The 25,263-nt window shown below is 28.4% G+C and overlaps 1 protein-coding gene and 3 long non-coding RNA genes across 4 annotated transcripts; 2 read left to right on the top strand and 2 right to left on the bottom strand.

Annotated features, from left to right (window-relative positions):
- Window positions 1-3,528: 3,528 nt before the first annotated feature.
- LOC127144436 (uncharacterized) lies at window positions 3,529-4,448 on the bottom strand. The gene is made up of 2 exons (XR_007816061.1): window positions 3,994-4,448; window positions 3,529-3,761 (listed from the first exon to the last, which is right to left on the bottom strand). It is a non-coding gene; the product is annotated as an uncharacterized LOC127144436 (long non-coding RNA).
- A 1,093-nt stretch (window positions 4,449-5,541) lies between these two features.
- Window positions 5,542-6,687, bottom strand: LOC127144382 (ACT domain-containing protein ACR4-like). Its single transcript, XM_051080292.1, has 4 exons — window positions 6,267-6,687; window positions 5,956-6,047; window positions 5,827-5,872; window positions 5,542-5,742 (listed from the first exon to the last, which is right to left on the bottom strand). The coding sequence occupies exons 2-4, from the start codon at window positions 6,027-6,029 to the stop codon at window positions 5,542-5,544; spliced, it is 321 nt and encodes a 106-aa protein (XP_050936249.1). The 5' UTR covers window positions 6,030-6,047; window positions 6,267-6,687.
- Window positions 6,688-14,035: 7,348 nt separating this feature from the next.
- Window positions 14,036-14,658, top strand: LOC127144437 (uncharacterized). Its single transcript, XR_007816062.1, has 2 exons — window positions 14,036-14,157; window positions 14,250-14,658. It is a non-coding gene; the product is annotated as an uncharacterized LOC127144437 (long non-coding RNA).
- Window positions 14,659-22,638: 7,980 nt separating this feature from the next.
- Window positions 22,639-23,438, top strand: LOC127144438 (uncharacterized). Its single transcript, XR_007816063.1, has 2 exons — window positions 22,639-22,844; window positions 22,933-23,438. It is a non-coding gene; the product is annotated as an uncharacterized LOC127144438 (long non-coding RNA).
- Window positions 23,439-25,263: the final 1,825 nt, after the last annotated feature.

Below are 25,263 nucleotides of genomic sequence, written 5' to 3' on the forward strand. Positions count from 1 at the left end.
TCGCTCGCTAGCTTCTTAAGTTCTTTAATTTAGCCTGAAATATTAAACATAGGAAAGAGTGAGTATATAAATATACTCAGTAAGGGACCCACTACTAGTCCCGCTAGGTGATCTGTTAACTTTGCGTTAGAAACATAATCATAACGTTTTGTGACTAATGGAGCACACCAGAGTGAGTGAGACCGTACGAACACTCTTAAATCGTGTGAATGATCCGGTAGGAACACCCCTAGTCGTGCGAGTGCGTAGGTACACACTCCATAAACATATATGTATATACGTAGGTACATCCCTAATAGTGCGAGTGGTCCCATCGGAACACCCCTAGTCGTGCGAGTGACCTCGTATACACAGTATAACTATCCTTTAACCGTGCATGTGATCCGTAGGTACACCTCTAAATCGTGCGAGTGATCACGTAGGAACACCCCTAGTTGTGCGAGTGATCCCATAGATAAGACCACAATACAGGTGGGGTAAAAAGCTTAATAGGCACACCACAATCTAAAGCATGTAACATCATCATAACATGACATAAATATTAATCATAACGTTCTTATTCATGTGATTAATATATCATGTATCATAAACATCATAAACATACCAATCATCATTGTCAATCATAATATCAGTCATCATCATCAATTATAATATCAATCATCATCAACACAATATCAATCATCATCTATAGTATCGCATTACGCATCTTAGCTACCGTTAATGCATAATTGTAAATATATGCAGTCACTTAAATTTAGTTCGAAGGTCCAGTAGTAGAATCTCTTACCTGGAGATTAGCTAAAAATATTTCTTTGCTGACAGTAATTTCCCAATTAAAGCAGATCCTAAACAATAAGGAAAAATCAATAACTTAATTAATAAAATTTACCAATGGCTAGTATCTAAAATTTTCCAATTTAACTTATCCAAAATGTAAGGTTGAAACAAATTCAACCTTAATTGGGGGAAAAAATTCAAAATTAAATCTAAAAAATGTAACCAACTGAACCTTTAAAGAAACCCCAATTAGATCCAAAATTAAATTAATAAATTACACCAATAAAATATTTATGTACATATAAAACTTATAAGAATTAATTTAATTACCTTGGCTTACCAAACTTAACTAAATGGAGGTTGAAAAATTATCTAAACCTTGATGAGAAAATTCATCGATTCTTAAAGCTTTGCCAAAGGGACCAATCATAACAAAAACTAGTGAAACGAAGGCGGCAGAAGGTTATCTTAGTAAAGAAGATGAAGAACCTTTCTCTTTTTCCTTTTCTTTTTAACTTAACCATTTCAATGCTATTTATAAACCCAAATAATAATATTTATTATTATTATTTCATTTTCCTTTTAGGATATATATATATATATATATATATATATATATATATATATAATACAAAAATATACATATATCTTTATTCTCAGTATCTTTTCCCAAAATAATTAATTATCTTCCACAATAATTGATTATTATTTATCTTTTTTTAAAATAATTAATTATCTTCCACAATAATTAATTATTATTTATCTTCCTCCAAAATAATTAATTAGCTTCCACAATAATTAATTATTATTGATCTTCCTCCAAAATAATTAATTATCTTCCACAATAATTAATTATTATTTATCTTTCTTTCAAATAATTAATTATCTTCCACCATAATTAATTATTATTTATCTTCCTCCAAAATAATTAATTGTCTTCCGCAATAATTAATTATTATTTATCTTTCTTCCAAATAATTAATTATCTTCGAGAATAGACGTATTATTTAACAATAACTAATATTTAATTAGACTTACATTTTTTTAAAATGAAATAAGTTGGAATTAATATAATTAAGTTACTCGAATATTCTATTTTTTCCTAAATTTAATAAAAGAAAAAAAAAGAAGACACATATACATACATGTCAATTATATAAAACGTTTAGATGTACTCACGTTAACTTAAATATTAACTATTGATAACAAATATTCTTATTTAGATCGACTCATTTATGTTAATATTTTGAACAACCGTATATGATAAAACAATGAAAAAATCAACAACAGTGCTTGAGAAGATTCCGCAGTTAACAACAGAGGATACAACACACAAAACAATAAGTAGAGACAGTAAGAACACAAGACATTGCTAACCTGATTTGATGAAACAACATCTACATTTGGAGGGTCTTTGACCCGAGATCAAAGATGTTTTTTCTTTGATATATAAATCATAATAACAATCTTATGATTTTCAGTATAGAGTTTAAAACACCCTATTCTTTCACTCTTAGTACTATAAGTGATACAATATTATAACAAATAATTCTATCACGTTTTCAAAGATGAATTGACTAAACCAAAATCTCCCCTTTAATCAAGTTTTTCATCAACCAGCAGACTAAGGTAATTTACGGGAGGAACTCCCCCTAAATCACATTCATCATCGAGACGTAAATGAATGATTTTTATGTTGTTCATGCAATAGAAACTTGATATTCAAAATATTACAACATCAGTACTATTCTTCACAAAAAACAAAAGCAACAGTTACAAACCACACCAAGAAATAAAAATTTACACGTTTTGGATTCTTTTTTGCACTGAAATGAACGTTCGAAAACGTTGTAGTGTACTTGCTCTTGCAACTAACAAAAACCAACAAATGTCAGTCAACCAAGATATTCGACTAAAAGAATATCAAATCTATGACACTGAGAACATCTTCTTCAAATACAAATCTTCTACGAAGGAAAATATCTTTTCCATAATAGCCTCAAATAATATCTTTTTCAAAGCTGAATATTCTTTACAAACTCCCATATAATAAAACTTTTTACCACGTCAACCAACTAGGAGAAAACTCTGAACAAATACAACAAGTATGGGCCTACACATCTTCTAACAATATATTCACAAGCAGTATACACTAGGCATTTCAAATAAGGAATAATTAATTAAAAGTATGATATTAGGTTTGCAAGTTCTCACACATACAAACCACGACTTTTTTAACCCTTTCTTCTTTTTTACTTACAAACTTCATAACTTTCTATTCACTTTTGTTCGACCCCTTCATTCAATTTGCCAAGTTTCAACAAATTAACACTACAAGAAATTTGGCCTTTAATGTCGGTTTAAAACCGACATTAAAGGCCTTTAATGTCACTTGGCGACCGACATCTTTGCGAGCGTTATTAAAGGGCTTTAATGTCGGTTGGGCTTCAATGTCGGTTGGGCTTCAATGTCGGTTTATAACCGACATCTTTGAAGGTGTTATTGAAGGCCTTTAATGTCGGTTTATCTTTAATGTCGGTGGATAACCGACATTAAAGATGTCTTTAATTTTTTTTAACCGACATTAAAGCTGTCTTTAATGTCGTTTTTTCAAATTTATTTTTATTAAATCCTTGCATTATTGTCCATTTTGTATGACACCAAATAGTTAAAAATGAAATCTTTTACTTGTACATATACAAAATGAAATCTTAATAATGTGTACATTTATATATAACTTGGCTCCAAATACAAAGAAGTTATGAAGCTTAATTATTATACATTGATCATCCTTTGGAAAAAAAGAAAGAAAGAAAGAAAAAGAATATATTGAGAGAGCAATAACTAAAATTGCAACTAATAGCAAACTAGAACGCTTCACAAATGACCATCTTCAAGATCTTGTCACAAAGATAAGGGTCTGGCTAATTGTACTCACTTGCAACCATTTCTTCTATTGCAGTCATTTGTTTAGTGATATCTCCCTGTAAAAGACATCAAGATGGTTGAATTGATAAGTAACAATTTTATGACCTAGTTATAATTGCAAGTCTCGCAACCGAAACCTACGTAACTAAGTATCCATATCACAAACAAAACAAAAATGTAAAAAACAGAAACCAACTTATTTAAGAGAAAAAAAGGTCGTTCAAAGCAAGCAAACCACATATCACAAAGATTTTTTTTTTTTAATCTTCAAAAGAAAAAACACCACACCAGGGCCAGCGGTATTTCCTCCTTGCCATAACCTGACTGAAAAATATGGCAACAAACTAGAAACAACAATGAACTTTGTGAATAAATAATAAATATGGCATCCTGTTGGTTGTTACATGAAAAATATTTCCTACACCTACCTTTTAGATATACATACATCATATCCTCTGAGAATTGTGATGAAGAGCAATTCTACAACACCTTTATTGCTCCATCAAGAAAGCCAATGCCAAAGAGCCTTGAACAGGCAAGTTACACTACAATGAACCAACCACCAATGACTAAATCTTCACCACAAACACAAACTATATAGTCAGACTAAAATAGCCTACACCCCAAAGTCAAACTATTCTAACTCCACAAAACTATTATATAATCCCACAAATTACAATAACCACAAACTACGGCAACTCTGAACCCAAACAACTCCAAAGACTCTATGTTAGCAAATGCTTCAAATCTCCGACAGATATGATTGAAGAAACAGAAAGTTAAGACAAAAAATGAAAATTACCTCATATGCACATTGAAGCTTCTTAAATGACTCACTCGCCAATGGGCTTCCCATATTTTTATCAGGATGCACAAGCACAGCCTAAAAGAAAAGACAAACATTAGTACAATTTTTCCTCAAGAGATTCTAGGAGTGACTAAATACTAGAATGTTGGCATCAAAAGCAAATGGAAAGGAATTTCATTAGCCTCTGACATCATTTTACTTTAATATTTTCTTTCGAAAAAAAAAACAGTATACCAATGTACCAAAACTGATTAAGAGTATCATAAATATTTTAATATGATACAAAAGATTAAGTGTAGCATCTTGTCATATGAAATAGCATAGACATGAGTCACATGACATACAATCACGAATAGATCACTATATATTTACATATTAAGTTAGAAAATCAACATGTCACTACATCTGACATATGTCTCAGTGTAGATATAGAATTCTGTTACAATTATAGGTCAATTTCCATTAGATAGAGATGGTTTTAAGAATTTTCATGAGGAACTTGCATAACAGGAGGAAAAATATCTAAGGAATATAGTAATGTTTCATTCACAGAATGCAAGTCAGTTCCCCTTCAAGATATATTTTTATAATTCACTAGAAAACTGTGTTGAGAGTTTACTATATATATATATGCCAGAAATTCAAAAATATTGAAGTACTTGAAAAAAAAAGGTGCACAATGATACACATTTAACATTTAACATAGAGTAATGATACACAAACTTTAAGTTCATTTGTCATTGGGATAAAACATCAATTACTATTTCAAATATCAATAGTTTCAAACCTTAAACTCCACAAATATTGAAGTACTTGAAAAAAAAAGGTGCACAATGTTATACTATTAATTATATTACACTTCATGGACTTTGAACTAAACAATCAAAAGTCATAGAAACACAATTAAAAAGACCCCTTTAATTTCCGGAGAAAAAATAGTATTTAAAACAAGAAAATGCATAGGAAATTAAATTAAATGAAATCCAAAAAAGAGGAAAATGCAAATTAATGATTAGAAAAATGAGTACTTACAATAATTTGAGAGGAAATCTTGGATACTCCAAAACCCTTGAGAAGAAATCTAAGGATTGCCAATGAAAAACACAACAAAACCAGCTGTAATTCCAAACGAGGCAAATAACTATGTAAGCTCGTCTAATTATGAGATTCAAATCATTAAGAACCTGAACCACTTCCAGTAAACTCCCTCGCTTATTAGCACTATCAACCTGAAAAATTTCACAACTCAATTCCAATTAGAAAAAACCCAAAACCCATCTTGAAAATAAGAATTGAAGTAGAAAAAAAAAGACCTTAATCGGAGTAGCTTTTCTAATGGAATCATTATCAATGGTAACCCTGGAAAACAAAACCCATTTAAGAAAAGAAACAGAGTAAACAAAACCCATAATGAAAATCGAAGATTAAAGAGAAAAAGAAACCTGTGAGGGTTCATACGATTGACGAGCTTCTTGAACTCGTCGTCGAGAGGGAGAGAAAGGGACCAACAATCCATAAGAAGAGAGTGACGGAACTATCGAAGAAGAAGAGAAAATAGAGAGCGATGGTGATTCGACCCTAAACCCTAAAGTTGGATATGAATAGTTCATAAAATTATAAAAAACAAATCAATCAACCGCAACATTCCCATTGAACGAAACGGGGAAACAGAAACTCAAAGGAAGGAAACCCAAATGAAAATCGAAAATCAAAATCGAAGATGAAGAATGGAAAATGTAAAATACGAATTTACCTCTACAGAAAGTGGATGAGCATGCCTTTGGATGAATATGGGAAGGATTCAGAAAAAGAAAAGAAGATGAGAAAAACAATGAGAAAAAGTCGGAGAAGGAACGGGCATCGGAGAAGAAAAAGTTGCCGAAGAAGAAATGGACGAATTCATTTGGAGAAGAAAAGGGATTGCGCGAGTAGGAGAGGGTCGAAAGAGTAAAGTAAGAGAGAGACTATTATTTTTTCACAAAATAAAATTATTAAAAAAAAATTAAATGGACCTTTAATGTCGGTTTTCAAAATGGCGGACCTTTAATGTCGGTTTAAAACCGACATTAAAGCTTAGTCTTTAATGTCGGTGGAAAACCGACATTAAACATCCGCGTTTTCAAAACCGACATTAATGTTCATTTTCCATTTTTCCCAACCGACATTAAAGCCTATATTTGTTCTAGTGTAAAACCTTCATACATACATACATAGTTTGTCTCATTTGTCTTTTATGTATAAATAAATATATGAACTTCTTCATACTTCACGATTGATTTTCAAACAAATGGCAAAGGAAAACCAATAACACGATTGATATCATTTCAAAGCTCGCATCACTCTCTTCATCTTGCTTGACTCACGCCCCATTCAAGTACGAAAACTGTTAATTGGTTGTCAAAATGTTAAGATTTGTATAACTCATACTTTGAATGATGCCTAAAATCTAATATCATATTAAAAATGAAGACCCGATGCATTTATGATAAATGATTATGACAGGAGCTAATCCAGGGCAGGTGAATAAACCATTTGAAGTAAAAAATGTCATTTGGGTTTTGAGAATAATGGAATAATAGATACTGTGAATGAAAAAATTTAAAGTAGTATGGTAGTGAAAAAGAAGGGAAACTATTGTAAATGTAACAAAACACCAAACTATTTACGGCCCGTGTAACAAAACCCGTAAAGTTAGTCATTTTTTAAATATTCCAGATTTGCCCTTCCATTTTTCTTTCTTCCTCGTGATTCGTCTTCCTCCTCTATTTCGTCTTCTTCGTTCTTCCCTTACGATTTCGTCTTTCTTCTTTCCTCTTTTTCTTTTCTGCAATTTCTTTCCATCATATTTCTTATTTTTCAATTCTTTATTTACGTCGTTTAATCTTTATATCGTTTTTCTTCTTCTTTTTTTTTTCGCTTCAATTTCTTTCCATCGCCTTTCTTCCTTTCTTTTTTTACGCGTTTGTATTTGGGTAACCAAATCTAAACGACTTTGTATAAGACTGTGTAAAAAAATAGCAAAATCTAATGTGTATAAGACTGTGTACGAAAAAATAGCAAAATCTAAAAGATCATGTATAAATAATCTTGAAAAAGAATCATTTAGATTGGAGTAGCCAAATGTAAACGATCATGTAAAAAAGAAGTAAACGATTGTGTAAAAAAAAAAAGAGTGTGTATAAAGAATCTTGAAAAAAATCATTTAGATTGGAGTAGCCAAATGTAAATGATCATTTAAAAAAAAGTAAATGATCATTTAAAAAAAAGCAAATGATCATTTAAAAAAAAGTAAATGATCGTGTATCTTGAAAAAAATTCATTTGAACTGGAGTAGACAAATGTAAACGATCGTGTGAAAAAAAGTAAACGTAAAAAAAAGTAAACGATCGTGCAAAGAAATCTAAACGATCATGTAGCAAAAGAATTAAAAAGATCATCTAGCAAAATTTTTTTTTAAAAAAAATCATTTAGATTTGGGTCCCAAAATCACCCAAATCTAAACGATGGAGTAACAAAATTAATCAATGGAATTGAAAAGATATATTGTAGTCATATCTAAACGATCGCGTATAAATCGTAAATATATTACGCGTGGGTTATTGATGTAAAACTTTGTGATAAGACAAAATATTTACACTTGGTATACTTTTTTAATTTCGCAAGATATTTACACTTGATACACTTTTTAATTTGGCAGCACATGTGTCAATGAGAAAGACAATTTAGATTAAAAACTTTGTGATAAGACATTTGGTATACTTTTTTTTTTCTTTTAATCCTTTTGGAAAATGAAAAAGCCTTTGATATACTCTTACCTTTTTTTTTTAATTTTTTTTATGAAAATGAAAATGTGTATGGATTTGGTTTCATTTACTTTTATTTGTAGAGGTCGTTCATCTCAAATATCTCTTTCCCATTAAAGTGATTTTTAGTATTTATCTTTTCTTTTGCTTGGAAAATTTATTAGATAAAGAAATCTTAATTAATTGTGATGTTCTTCCATTTTTAAAATGTAGAATTCTCAACAAGATAATTTATTTTATTTATTTGTCATTATCGATTCATTCCTAAGGAATCCAAATTTGCACCATATATTTGACTCAATGAATAGGATTTTGTATGGTGTAAAATTTGTGAAGTTAGATTTTTTTTTTCTTCTTTTTCTTTTGTTCTCTAAAAAATTCTCATATTGAAGAAGGGGTTATTTGACCCGCAACGTTATACAACAATGCGACAAGGGATGAGAACGGTTTGGTTCGATGGCCAAATCGAACCGTACTGAATCGATTTATTGGTTTTAACCAAATTGAATTTATGCAATTCGATTTTGTTTTAAGTTCGATTTTGGTATTTTTGTAAGAATAAAAAAAAATCTGATCAATTCAGTTTTAAATTCCGTTTTGTTCTTTAAATTAAAATCGATTTAGTTTTAAATTCGGTTTACTCTTGTTTTAAATATATAAATATATAATATAAAAAACTATATATATAGTAGTTAAAAGCACTTCGGTTCAATTTTAAATTTCTTTAAACCTTGTCGAACCGCATTCTTTGGTTTCATTGAGTTTTCTTGGTTCAGTTTTAAGAAACAGTTCGATTTTTGTGGTTTGAATGACGACTCCTAATAAAAAAAAATAGTAAAACACTGATATAAATTATATTAAATAAACGAACACAAGATTCAGTACCCAGTTTGATGCAGTATCACCTATGTCTGGAAGTAATGCGCCATAAACGAAATTTTCTCCAATTAAAAAGTCAAATGATTACAAAATTTTATTAATATATAAATATATAAATGAAAAATTATATGGACAACATACAAATAATCTAACCTAGTGAACGATCACAAAAACCCACCCTAGGTGTGGGACTCACTCTTACCAAGAACTTCTATCTACCAACCTTATTCAAATGAAAATCACTCAATGTTAGAGCTTAATCTCTCTTTAACCTCATTTTCAACAAGGTCTTAGATTCATATATTAAGAGTAAAATTTAGTATGCAACCTTGCTCTAACTTCACAGAACAAAATACACACAACCTCCAAAATTAAGAGACAAATATAATTGTTCAAAGCAAATTTCAAATTGGTATTTCTTTTTTTATTATCAACATGTGATGGTGATCAAGATTCAAATCTTTAATCTTTTGATCAAGAGTTAACGATATATGATCTAGTTGAGCTATAAAATGCTATAAAAAATTTGTTGATGTTAAATTAGAATAAGAATCTACATATATTTTGCAGGACTCATCCTTGCTTGATCGATTGCATATAATATAACAACGTATGGTTATGAAAATTATTTACGCCCTCGAAAGATGTCACGTGTAGGTTAAAGATTGAACCTCTCTAACGTTGAGATAGATAACAAATATTTGATGTGATTTGTTGAGCTATTCTCACTTAGACTTCTAAAGAAAAATCTTATTGTGTAAACTATATATGATCGTTGAGCTAAGATTGCGTCGACTTAAATGATTATTATCCATTCTTACTCACAAATTATGTTGAGGTGGACCCATACTCTTAAACAACCTTCTATATTAGCAAAAAGTAATTATAGTAGTCGTTTCAACAACAAGACGAAGTTTAATTAAAAAATGTATGTACATTAAGCTATTAGGTTTGTAAGTTTTCACATTACAACCATGTTTTGTCCTTTTTTTTTACTTACCTAACTTAACAACACATTTCATCTATTTTTACTCTATCACTTCATTAAAGTAAATATATATATATATATATATATATATATATATAGATTTATGTACTTCCTAATCTCCATTACCAATCATTCAAACAAAGACAAAACAACACCTAACATGAATTATTCCAAAGCTCGTCTCACCCTCTTCCTCTTACTATCGTTTGCCCTTGTTACCTTGGCTCGAATCATACTCCATTCAGGTACGCAAAATTTCTAACTAATCTATTTTTAAATAGTCTAGATTTTTAATTTATAATGTATAGAGAACTAAAATCTATCATATCAGAAAACCATGAAGCAGCGTATATGATAAATGACTATCCTGGTCCAAGACTTCATCCGCCACCTCCGCCACGACAGTTCGAAGTTAGCATTGACAAGGGCCGCCCCATCAAGAAAAATTCCTGAAGAAATTTTACTTGTTAGAGGAGGGAGAAAGCATCAACAAGAAAGTTTTTTTTAAAAAATAATGATGTTTTGAACCAATAATATATAAATGTTATATTATTGATTTATATAATTCCCTTTATGTGTGTTGAGAATGGAGTAATATATATTATCAAATTAATATAATAAATGCAAAATATAGTGTGTTAATGAACTATATATATATAGAATTATGATAAATGATAAAAACTTTGAAAATATTTATAAAGTATAACTAACATTTTATAAAATATAAATTCTACTATTCGAAATTTTATTATATTCTTATAATATTTTGATTTATAAGGTCTTTTGTATATATATATATATATTTACTGTTTCTTTTTAATATTTGTTTGAAAATGAAAACATGTGGGATTGGTTACATTTCACTTTGAAAGATTTGTAGCCATTGATTTGTAGATAAATATATGCTTCCTTATCTCAAATATCCTTTTCATTAAGGTGATTTTTAATTATAATAGCTATTTTCCTTTTATCTTATAAAGATTTTGAACTACATATTCATTGAATCAATTTAAGACTATCGACAAGATTTAGTTGCTATTATGGAAAGAGATATATATAAAGTAAAACATATATTTGATTTAGTGAATTTGTATTTCATATAATCTAAAGTTGTATAAAGTTGAACTTAATTACTTGTGTCTATTTATCTCATTTTATAATTTTTCTATTTATATAGAAAAACATATGAAATCATATTATATATCTAAAAAATTAAACTCTTCAGCTGTACATCTTACTTTCACAAATAATTAATAGTAAACAATAAATTTACTTTTGGGTGAATTTCTAAATTAAGAATATGTATTCATTACATAAGTCATAAAATATTGACTCGGTATACTATGTTTATTTATTTTTCAATATTTGATCCAGAATGAAAGAAAATTATAGTATTATTATGAATGTCGCACACTATTCTATCATCTATTACATTCCCAAACAACAAGCAAGGAATATAACGTAACGTAAATAAACATCAGCACATAAATATACAAAATTCACTAACTTTGTATTATCTAAGTCCACGAGATAAAAGGAGAACAATATCTGTTAGAGAGAATGTTTTTTACAATATATAATTAACAAACAAAATTACTAAGTTAAAGCTAGATGATTTATATATTGGATTCTTTTCTGAGCCCTATCGAAATCCTGTATTTAGTTGTTTGTAGTGCTATATAACGATCAAGACTCTGATAATAATATTAATTAAGAATATTGTGGAAATTAAATCTCAATATGAAATAAAGTAATTAAAACTATATTGATATGATTATCAAAAATTTCAATTTTCCGTATATATTGGTAAAATATTCATGTACATATAAAATTTATAAAAACTATTTAGATTAATAATAATTAAGTTGTTTTTACTTCTAAAATAAGTCATCCAAGTTGTTTAGTTAATGTATATATATTCAGAGAATAATAGTTTTCTCTAGAAAGTTACAACTATTCATTGAGCTCATGAATATAATATACTATATGAAAGATATATTAGAGATATTGATTAATCCTTACTATCAACAACAAATATATTTTAAATTTTGGTGAGCAGAACACTCTAACAGTATATATACTCTTTCCCTTAAAGTTACGGATCCCAATAATCTTCCACATTAGTTATATAATAAGTACTTATAAAACATGCTACATGGTATAGATATATATACCCATGCAATTACTTATTTTTCCATAATATACAACAAAACACAACCCTTTCATATTCGTTTCAACTTTAAATCATACAACAAATCCAAATTATAATTGAAATATGATATTTACAAGTCCAACACTTAAATACACACAATAATAACATTGAAATAAAATCTTCCGGAGTTTATAAGCTTATCTAATGAATTTCGAAATAGTGATATGTTTTTTCTAATATATATGTATAACAAATTTCGAAATAGTGAAAATATCAAAATTCTTAAAATTACCGATGAAAATTTTATAAAACTGATAGAAATTATTATATTATATATTTAATTAAAAATTTCACTAAAAATCAACACAAAAGATTACATTTTGTATGTATTCAAATTATATGGACTAAATTTGAACAAACTTCAAAGTATATAACCTAAAGTAATATTAGGCTAAAAAACACATTTGGTCCCTAAACATTCATACAAGTAACAATTTAGTTATTGAACTTTGGTTTGTAATGATTTAGCTAGTTTCCATCCATAATTTCAATTTTGTAACAATTTGGTACGTGTATTTTCAAATTTGTAACAATTTAGTTCATAATATAAAAAAAAGAAAAAAAAAATCACACCTAAACTAGATGCCAATTTTTTTCTTATTATTTTCTTATGTTGACTTGGTATTTTTATAAAAACTTTGAGTCTCTAATTAGATTATTAATGCAACAAATCTCGTTAAATCTTATTATCACTAATTTATTAATTAGAGATTAAATTGTTGAACCTAACTCATTACAAAATTGAAAACAGTAAGTAGTATATTTGAATAAGTATATTAAAATTGGTAGGACATCAACATCCATAACAATATTGGTTTAATGAAAAGACTTTGTTTTCTTTTCAAATAAAATAATAATAATATTTAATATTGAAAGAGGCAAACAAAGAGAGAAAAAACATATCACACAAAACCAAATTAATTTCTCAATGTTTTACATACCAACTTCCCTTTCTTTCTTTTGTTTTTGTTTTTCTCTCTTCTTTTCTTTTAAGGAAAAAAGAAACATAAATATTTGATGTGAAATTAGAATAAGAATCTACATATTTTACGCGATGGAGCTTGATGGATTGCGTATAATATAACAACATATGGGTATGAAAAATTTATACCCTCGAAAGAAGTTTACGTGGGGTTGAAGTTTGAGCCTCTAACGTTGAGATTGATAGCAAATATTTGATGTGATTTGTTGGGCTAGCTATTCTTACTTTAGACTTAAAAGAAAAAGGTTTTAACATGTAAACTATTTGCTGGTTAAGCTAGGATCCATCACGTCGACTTAAATGATAATTATCTATGTTTTTCTTATTCACAAACTAGGTTTATGTGGACCCATACTCTTAAACAACCTTCTATAATTAGCAAAAAGTAATAGTAGCCGTTTCAATCAGATGGAGTTAAACTAAAGAATGTATGTACATTAAGATATTAGGTTTGTAAGTTTTCACATTACAACTATGTTTTGTCCTTTTTTTTCTAACTTACCAAAATCAACAACACATTTTGTCCATTTTTGCTCTATACTTCATTCAAATCCACTAATTCTCAACAGAATAAAACCTTCCCATAGTTTGTTTATTTCTCTCTTATGTAAATACATATATAAATACATTGGTTTCTTTCTTCCTAATCTCCATTACCAATCATTCAAACAAAGACAAAAAAAACAACTAACATGAATTATTTCAAGGCTCGTCTGATCGCCCTCTTCCTCCTACTCTCATTTGCCCTCGTTACCTCGGCTCGGATCATGCCCCACTCAGGTACACAAAATTTGTTAATTTATAACCTATTGTTGAATAGTCTAGATTTGTATAATAATGTACAGAAAACTAAAATCTTAGTATCATATCAGAAAACCAAGAAGCAGCATATATGATAAATGATTACCCTGATCCGGGAGCTAATCCAAGACATGATCCATTCCCACCCCCACCACAGCAGTTCGAGATTAGCGTTGTCAAGGACCACGACATCAAGAAAAATCCCTAAAGAGAATTTTGCTTGTCAGAGGAGGAGAAAGCATCACAACGAAGCTTAAAAAGAGAAATAATGATGTGCATGAACCAATAATAGTACTATATCTAAATATGTTATCGATAATTTATATAATAATTCCCATTATGTGCTTTGAACAATGTTGTAATATAATTATCAAATTAATGTAATAAATGCTGGAAATATAGTATGGTAATGAACAATAAATATATATAAGGTTGTATTAAAACGAAATTAAAATTAAAATTTTGCGATAAGAATTTACTCTATGATAAATGATATAATTGTTGAAAATATTAATAAAACATAACAAAAACTTAGATTCTATAACTTGAAATTTTGTTATATTCTTATAAAATTTGATTTATAATATCTTATATATATATATATGTATGTATGTATATATATATATTAATGTATATATGTATGTATATATATATGTATGTATATATATGTATATATGTATGTATATATGTATGTATATATATGTATGTATATATATGTATGTATATATATGTATGTATATACTTCTACTTTTCTCTTCAATATTTGTTTGAAAATGAAAATGGGTGGGTTGGTTTCATTTCACTTTGCCAGATTATTAACCATTTATTTGTAGATAAATATATGCTTCCTTATCTTAAATACCTTTTTCATTAAAATTAATTTTTAATTATAATAGCTATTCTTCTTTAATCTTATAAAGATTTTGAATTACATTATATTCATTTTAAGATTTTTGACGAGATTAATTGCTATTATTGGTTGAAAAAAGATATATAAATAAGTAAATATATTTGACTTAGTGAATTGTATTTCATATAAACTAAAGTTTTGAAAAGTTGAACTTAATTAATTGCTTACATTTCTATTTATCTCATATTATAATTTGTCAATTTGTATAGAAAAACATATGAAGTCATATTATATTTCTAAAAAATATTCAATCTTGTCGGGTGTGCATCTTACTTTCACAAATAATTAATAGTAAACAATAAATTTAATTTTGGGTGAATTTCTAAACTAAAAATCCGAATTCATTACTTAAATCATAAAATATTGACTAGAGTACTATATTTATTTATTTTTCAATTATTGAACAATGAAAGAAAATTACAGTATTATATGAATTTCCTATACTATTCTCATCTCTATTTCATTACGGAAACAACAAACAAGTAATACAATGTAACGTAAACAAAGATCGACACACAAATATACAAAATTCACAAACTTTGTACCGTTAACTACGTCTCCAAGGTAGAGGGAGAACTATATTTGTTAGATAGAATGTTTTCGAAAATATATAGCAAACGATGCATTGTTACTAAAGCTAAGTCACATAGTTTGAAAAATGGTGTGAGATAACCAAATGTCCTTTAGTTAATTCTGAAATAAATAACTGTAACGACCCAACTCTTTAGTTGAGGTTATTATTACTTAAAGAAAAATAAAAACTTTTTAAAACCAAATGGAAAATAAAACTAATTTTCATAATCAAAACCTCAAGTCCTTATTAAAATCATAAATAAACTAATGTATGTAGAAATAAATCTCTAAAATAAAATCCTAGCTCGGGCCCTATCTAATTTTAAAAGAGTAATAATGAAAATACAAAAGATACTGAAATCAAACTGATAAAATAACGGCGGAAGCAAATCGTTTCCCTATGGCACGTCACGGTCACTTCTTGTCATTCGCCATCTTTCCTTTACATCTACCTATACCTTTGCCTGAAAAATTAAACATTTAAAGAGTACGTGATTATAAAAATATACTCAGTAAGGGATCTACTATCAGTTTCGTTAGGTGTCTGTTAACTTCCTATTAGAGTCTTGTAAAGTAGTACTTCCAAACTGGCGCATTCCCAAACACGTGCAATCTGTGATCCTGTATGAACATCTCTGGTCTTCGATGAACCCAAAAAAACACCTAGGACAAAACTAGTCTTTGGGGAACACAAAAGAACACATAAGATAAACTGGTCTTTAGTGAACTCAAAAGAAACACTAAGACAATCGGGCTGTGAGTGACCCCGTCAGACTACATAGTCATAAAAAGATGGTGATCTCGAGAGACACCTATATGGGTACAACTCTAATAGATAAGGTTAATAGAACACCCTATCCATAACATGTAGCATAACATAACATCATGACATGAATATTAATCATAGCATTTTTAATCATGAGATTAATATTTCATGCATTAACATTAACATCATCAATCATCATCATCAACTTAACTCAGTCATAACTATCAGTCATCATCAATGCCAATATATTATGCATTTTAGCTACGTCAAAAATCACATGCAAACTCTTACTTCAGTACGAGGGTCTAGTAGGAGAATCTCTTACCTGGAGATTAGCTTAACCAAAGATAGTTCTAATAGCAATAGCCAAGCTTTCCCAAACAATCAAGTCCTAAAAAGTAAGAAAAAATACTAAGTTCAATAACTTAATTAACAGATGCTTAAAGACCTAAAATCATTTAGTTCAACTTACCTAAAGTTGAGGTTGAATTCCAATTCAACCTTAATTTAGGAAAAATTACACAGCACCAACTCCCAATTTGATCTAACCAGTCCTTTATGAAAAATAATCCAATTTAATCCAAAATTAAATTGTTTAGGATCCAAAATTAATCTTTGTTGGGCATTAACAAAACCCAAACAAACTTACCAAAAATAGGTGTAAAAGACCCAAAAACTAGGCTTGCGGCTTGGCTAAAGGGAAAATGGCTTATGTGGCTTAGTGGAAGAGGCTAGGCGGCTTGCAAAGGGGGCGGCTCGGGTAGACAGCTTGCGCGGCTTGCAAGGAAAAAGCGGCTTGTGCGGACGGCTTGTGCGGTTTGCAAGGAAGGATCGGCTCGCGTGTGGCTTGCGTGAGGCTCGGCTGACAGCTTGGAAGTCAACTTGACTAGACGACTAATGAACAATGGATGGCTCGCGCGCGGCTCAGACAGTTTATAGAAACGTGGTAACGAGTTGGACGACGATTCGAACGACAGCCAACGGTTGCTGACTGGTGCGCGAGGTAGAGATGAACGAAGAGCTCGGTGGAAGATGCGACGGTAATTGCACGATGAAGCTTCACGGTGGCCGACGACGAAGAAAGAGAACCGGCAAGAGGACGTGTGGCGTCGACGATTGGTGGTAACTAGGGCTTTCCTTTGATGAAGGTAAAGAGATGATGAAATATGATTTCACAACGAAGGAGAAGGTGAATAGTAATGCACGCACTACGAGGTCTTATTTGAACAAAAATAATAATATAATTATTATTATTTCTTTTCTTTTTTCCTTTTCCTTTTCCTTTTCCAAATAAATCAACTCCTTATCTCTTCATTTAAAACCAAACAAATCTCTTTTTTAAACTAAAATATTCTCTCTCTTTTTTAACTCTTCCCACCAAATCATCACTTTTTTATCTTCTTTTTCTCTTCTTCTCAAAATAATATCAAAATTTCTTAATTAATTATATTGTTTTCATAATATAATAATTCTTATTTTTACTAATCAAATTAATTATATATTCACATATATAATTATCCAGAATTCTCTAAACTTCAACCATAAAAATCAACCAATAATATTTACTTAAATCAAATCTTTACACCAAGAGTTCCAAATCTCAAATAATTAATTAAATATTTTCTAAAAAATATCTAATTAATTCTGATTTTTACAAAAACAAATAATTTCAATAATTAATTCAAATAATACCCAAAATAATTTTAACATGGTCAAAATTAAACTTAAGATAATTAACATTAAAATTTACTTACTTTGGGGCGTTACAATAACAATAGAAATAACTAAGTAACTGCGGAAGAAAAATAACATAGGGAACTTTTGGTAACCTAGTTCGATGAATGTCACCTACGTTTGGGGAGCTGATCTAGCTTAGATAAGTAATATTATTAAGATTCAACTGAGTCGAACTACAATCAATACACTAAGGTACTTCCTTCTTATATGTATCACTTTTTCTTTAATGAAAACGACACATAGATTCAATCAGGCTCCCCCTGAATTTATGTAAGAATCTTCTTGAAGACAATAGTCTGCTCCCCTTGAATTCTTCATCAGATTTATAAAAAGTCGAGCCTTCCTTCATATTGCGTATCAGTATCATCCATGAATACGCATCCCTAAGATATAATCATCAATGGTCATCACTACCTTTCTCACTGTGTATGACTGGCGATCTTGTCTCAGGCGAATTCTTATTATCAGTTTAGAAAATAGTTTCGCTTGAATAATCTATCATCTTCACGTCAAGTAAGACTATTTATATCGAAAAGATCTTATCCAAAGATTCCTAATATTTAGGAACATCTTTTTGTCTTTTAAAATTTAACTATATTAATAATAATAAAAAGATTCTTAATAAATCTTTTTGGCAAACTTCCAACATAGTTTATATACTGCATTTCTCTTATCCCTAACGATGCACTTGATTTTTTGTAGTGCTACATAACGAATTCAAGACTCCAACATATTATTTGCCATGATGATAATATTAATTAAAAATAGTTTGAAAATTAAATCTAAAAATGAAATAACATATCAAAGTAATTAAAACTATAGTTATCTACGTAGTCATTTACATATATACACTTAATTATATATATACTCAACAACATGTTAAATCACCAACAAATTAAGGAAGTATAAGGATTAAAATATTTATATGGTTATCAAAATTTTCAATTTTACATATATATTGATAAAATATTTATGTACGTATAAAATTTATAAAAATAATTTAAATTAATAATAATTAAGTTGTTTTTACTTCTAAAATAAGTCAAGTCATGCAATTTGTTATTTAGTTAATGTATATCTTCAAAGGATAATAGTCTTCTCTAGAAAGTTACACCTACTCCAAGATATATTAGAGATATCGATTAATCCTTAATACATTGTTGAACTCTTAGATATATTCACGAATATCTATTGAGGTTTTGACAAATATATTTTAAATTTTGGTGAGAAAAACTCAATCGTTACTGACATGTACTCTTTCCCTTAAAGTCAAGAATCCCAAGTAATATTCCACGTTAGTTGTCATAAGTACTTAATTATAAAACATGCTAAATACACTATATATATATATATATATATATATCCATGCAATTACTCATTTTTCCATACAATACAACAAAGCACGACCCTTTCATATTCATTCCGACTTTAAATCATACAACAAATCCAAATTATAATTGAAATATGATATATATACAAGTCATACATTTAAATACACATAATAATAATATTGAAATAAAATCTCTCGAAGTTTATAAGCTTACACTACAAGAATTTTGGTTTCTGCCGATGTAGAGAAACGTGTAAAGATCTTGTGAAAAACATCAGCAGAACTTCTGTCAATATTTTTTTTTTTGTGTGGGCACGCTTCATAGCCAAAATCCTATCGCCTTTTCCTTTGTCCACGTTGTTGACATTATGTCACTAGAATTGTCCACGCCAATTAAACCGTGGATGGAAAAGACCTTTCATATATAATTTCAATTTTATGAAAATATTGATGAAAATTTTATAAAATTGATCGAAATTATTATATTTATATATTTAATCAATTTTAGTAGAAGTTAACACGAAAGAACTAGATTTCGTATGTATTCAAAATATATTGACAACAAACTTCAAAGCATATAGACCAAAGTAAAATTGTAATAAAATATATGTTAGGCTAGAAAACACATTTGGTCTCTAAACATTCATAAAAGTAACAATTTAGTTACCGAACCTTGGTTTGTAATGATTTAGCAAGTTTCCTTCCATAATTTCAATTTTATAACAATTTGGCCTATGTATTTTTAAATTTGTAACAATTCAAATATGCCTATTTTCTTTCAGAATTTGAATTAGATGGCAAAAAAGTTTCACAAATAGTTTTCATGTCACTCATTTTACAACAAAATAGTAAATAAAATTTATTCATCTACTAATTTAGTCGTATGATATTTTATGTTGTCTTTTTTAATTCCAAATTTAACCTTGAAGTAAAAAAAAAAAAGAAAGATTCTTTCTTCTTCTTCTTGCTTGTGTGTTCACGGCCCCAAACCTCCCCCCCTAATCTTTCCATTTTTCAATCGCCTCTAAGATGAAGTGACGCCGCCATCTTCGTTTCAGTCATTGCCACTTCTTCTCGCTTCCCAATCCCAACCATCGTCGCGCCGCTCTCTTTCTGTTTCACGTCCAACCAATCAATCACCGCCTAGTTTCCATTATGTGATGATTGGCGTCACTCATACCCAGCGACACCCACCGGTTATGGCATCGCTCTCGCTTTCACCTGGTTTTCAAAATCGTTTCGCTTGTCAAGGATTTGATATGTTGGAGGAGTAAGATTAACACCGAAATCCTTTTATATATCCCAAATCTTAGTCTATTTTTGGCAAATTTGACCTTTTTCTAAAATTTTAGTTTATATTCAGATTGAGTAGTATTTTTAATTTGTGAACAATAATATTTAATGTTAGCAAAATAATTCTTTTTTCTTTTTAATTGTGTGTTTTCTTGGGCAACGTGTCTTAAAAATTATGAAAATAAAATTATTTGTAAATATATAATTGGTTTTAATTTAATTAGATGTCTTTAACGTTTAAAAACTCAATCATATATGAATCACATGTTAATAAGACGTGAATTAGATTGAGATTGAATTTTGGTAGATGACCTTATTTATTGAGTTACATTCAATCTTAGTAGAATAGTTGATGACTTTATTTATTGAGTTACAGGGAAGATATATATGGTTTGAATATTGGAATTCATCACAAATAAATATATAATAGCAATTAGATAACACAATTAGAGGTCTATTAGATAGGTATCACAAACTAATTTGATAGCTTATTAAACAAATATTGAAAACTATCAGATGACTATCCAAATTTAAAACAACATATATGTATCAGAGTGCTATCACAAACTAATTTGATATATGACTATCAGGAGTCTGTCAGACAGATAATAAAACTATTAGAGGGCTACCTAAATTTAAAACAACACATATATATGTATTATTAGAGGACTATCACAAAGTAATTAAATATATTAGACGGCTATCAGAAGTCTATCCAAATTGAGAGCTATCCAAATTAAGACGAAGAAGAATGAATTAGCACACAATAAATTTGAAACGAGGCTAATTTCGTCTTTTCCTTTCAGATTCATGGATGATTTTGGGCTGAGTTTTTAAGTTTGTTACTTTTGCAATTTAAAAAATATAGTGACATGAACTCTATTTTCATAATTTTTTTTTTGTTATTTTTGCAAGCATTCCAATTTTTTTTTATTTTTTTTTATATTGATTTAGTATTTTTATGAAATGTTTCAACATCTAACTAGTTTATTAATGTAATAAATCTTATTATCACTGATCTTTTAAGTTAGAAACTAAATAGTTACATATAGTAGTAGTATATTTGAATAAGTATATTAAAATTGGTAGGACATCAACATCCATAACAATATTGGTTTAATGAAAAGACTTTGTTTTCTTTTCAAATAAAATAATAATAATATTTAATATTGAAAGAGGCAAACAAAGAGAGAAAAAACATATCACACAAAACCAAATTAATTTCTCAATGTTTTACATACCAACTTCCCTTTCTTTCTTTTGTTTTTGTTTTTCTCTCTTCTTTTCTTTTAAGGAAAAAAGAAACATAAATATTTGATGTGAAATTAGAATAAGAATCTACATATTTTACGCGATGGAGCTTGATGGATTGCGTATAATATAACAACATATGGGTATGAAAAATTTATACCCTCGAAAGAAGTTTACGTGGGGTTGAAGTTTGAGCCTCTAACGTTGAGATTGATAGCAAATATTTGATGTGATTTGTTGAGCTATTCTCATTTGGACTTCTAAAGAAAAGTTTTAATGTATAATTATTGTGATGTGGTTGAGCTAGGATAAAATACGTCGACTTAAATTATAATTATCCATGTTTTTCTTATTCACAAACTAGATTTAGGTGGACCCATATTTTTCAACAACCTCCTATAATTAGCAAAAAGTAATAGTAGCCGTTTCAATAACAAGATCGAGTTTAACTAAAGAATAATGTACGTAGGTTTGTAAGTTTTCACATTACAAAGATGTTTTGTCCTTTTTTTTCTAACTTACCAAACTTAACAACACATTTCGTCCCTTTTTGCTCAATACATCTTTCAAATTCACCCATTTTCAACAGAATAAAACCTTCACATAGTTTATTCTTTTCTCTCTGCGTAAATATATTTACCAATATATATATATATATTGATTTCTTTACTTCCTAATCTCCATTACCAATCATTCAAACAAAGAAAAAACAGCAATAAATATGGATTATTCCAAAACTCGTCTCGCCCTCCTCCTCTTGCTCTCGTTTGCCATCGTTACTTTTGCTCGGATCATACCCCATTCAGGTACAGAAAATATGCTAATTTATAACCTATTGTTGAGTAGTTTAGATTTACATAATGTATAGAAAACTAAAATCTAATATCATATCAGAAAACCAAGAGGTAGCATATACAATAAATGACTATCCTGATCCAGGAGCTAATCCAAGACATGATCCATTTCCACCTCCGCCACAACAATTCGAGGTCAGCGTTGTCAAGGTCCAACACATCAGGAAAAACCCCTAAAGAAAAATTTACTCATTAGAGAAGGAAGAAAGCATCGGCAAGGAAGCTTGAAAAGAGAAATAATGTTGTGGATGAGCCAATAATAATACTATATATATAATCGATAATTTATATAATAATTCCCTTTATATGCGTTGAGAATGGAGTAATATGCATTATCAAATTAATGTAATAAATGCTGAAAAAATAGTATGGTGTAATGAACAATATATATATCCAAGGTTGTACTTATTTATAAATATAAATATATATATATATATATATATATATATATATATATATATATATATTTATATATATATATATTTATATATATGATAAAGGGAATTTGAATCAAAATTTTGTGATAATAATTTATCCTACTTTTTTTTTTCTCTATTTTCTTAAACGAAGAAAGTAATAGAGAATTACGGTAAAAGATAAAATTGTTAAAAATATTTATAAAACAAAATTTTATTTTGTATAGCTTGAAATTTTGTTATATTCTTATAAAATTTGGTTTACAATGCCTTTTTTTTATATATATATATACTTTTATTTTTGTTTTTAAAATTTGTTTGAAAATGTGTGGATTTGATTTCATTTCACTTCGCCAGATTCGTAACCATTGATTTTAGATAAATATATGCTTCCTTATCTCAAATATCGTTTTCATTAAAGTGATTTTTTATTATAATAGCTATTTTTCTTTAATCTTATAAAGATTTTGAATTACATTATATTCATTTTAAGATTGTTGACGAGATTAATTGCTATTATTGGTTGAAGAAAGATATATAAATAAGTAAATATATTTGACTTAGTGAATTGTATTTCATATAATCTAAAGTTTTGAAAAGTTGAACTTAATTAATTGCTTACATTTCTATTTATCTCATATTATAATTTGTCAATTTGTATAGAAAAACATATGAAGTCATAAACAATTAATCTTTACTTTAATCTTTACTTTCACAAATAATCTTTACTTTCACAAATAATTAATAATAATAAATCTTTACTTTCACAAATAATTAATAATAAACAATAAGTTTAATTTTAGGTGAATTTCTAAATTAAAAATATGTATTCATTACATAAATCATAAAATAATGACCAGGAGCATACCATATTTATTTATTTTCGATTATTGCACCATGAAAGAAGATTACAGTATCATTATGAATTTTTTATACCGTTCTCATCTTTAATTCATTGCAGAAATAACAAACAAATAATACAATGTAACGGAAATAGAGATCAACAAACAAATATACAAAGTGTACTAACTTTGTACTATTAACTACGTCTACGAGGTAGAAGGAGACAATATTTATTAGACAAACAATGCATCATCACTAAAACTAAGTCACAGAGTTTATATATTACATTTTTCTAATCTCTGACGAGACCTTGCACTTGATTGTTTTTAGTGCTACATAATGAGTTCATGACTCCAACATATTAAATGCCATGATAATAATATTAATTAAAAATCGTCTGGAAATTAAATCTAAAAATGAAATAATGTATCAAACTAATTAAAACAATAGTTATCTACGTGGTCATTGACATATATATACTTATATTATATATATACTCAACAACATGTTAAATCAACAACAAATAATTAGTAGGTATAAGGATTAAAATATTGATATGTTTATCATAGTTTTCAATTTTACATATATATTGATAAAATACACTTATATTATACACACACATATATATAGTGATTTGTTCAATTAGTTACAAGGAGCCACTCTCGAAAGACGTCTATGTAGGGGTGAAGTTTTTGAACCTCTAACGTTGAGGCTGATAGAAAATATTTGATGTGGTTTGTTGGGCTATTCTCATTTAGACTTCTAAAGAAAAGTCTTAATGTGTAAATATTATGATGGTTGAGCTAGGATCGATCATATCGATTTAAATGATAATTATCCATGTTTTTCTTATTCACAAACTATGTTTAATTAGGTGGACCCATACTCTTGAACAACCTTCTAAAATTAGCAAAAAGCTTTATAGTAGCCGTTTCAACAACAAAACGGAGTTTAACTAAAGAATGTATGTACATTAAGATATTAGGTTTGTAAGTTTCACATTACAAATATGTTTTGTCCTTTTTTTCTAACTTACCAAACTTAAGAACACATTTTGTCCATTTTTGCTCAATACTTCATTCAAATTCACCAATTTTCAACAGAATAAACCC

This window comes from Cucumis melo, chromosome 12 (assembly GCF_025177605.1).
Source record: "Cucumis melo cultivar AY chromosome 12, USDA_Cmelo_AY_1.0, whole genome shotgun sequence".
Classification (NCBI taxonomy): domain Eukaryota; kingdom Viridiplantae; phylum Streptophyta; class Magnoliopsida; order Cucurbitales; family Cucurbitaceae; genus Cucumis; species Cucumis melo.

Excerpts from the sequence above, each read along its gene's own strand:
- LOC127144382 (XM_051080292.1), bottom strand. The coding sequence starts at position 6,029 with ATGGATTGTTGGTCCCTTTCTCTCCCTCTCGACGACGAGTTCAAGAAG. Across the intron at positions 5,873-5,955 it reads AATCGTATGAACCCTCACAG|GGTTACCATTGATAATGATT; the intron begins GTTTCTTTTTCT and ends TTTGTTTTCCAG. Across the intron at positions 5,743-5,826 it reads GAAAAGCTACTCCGATTAAG|GTTGATAGTGCTAATAAGCG; the intron begins GTCTTTTTTTTT and ends GAAATTTTTCAG.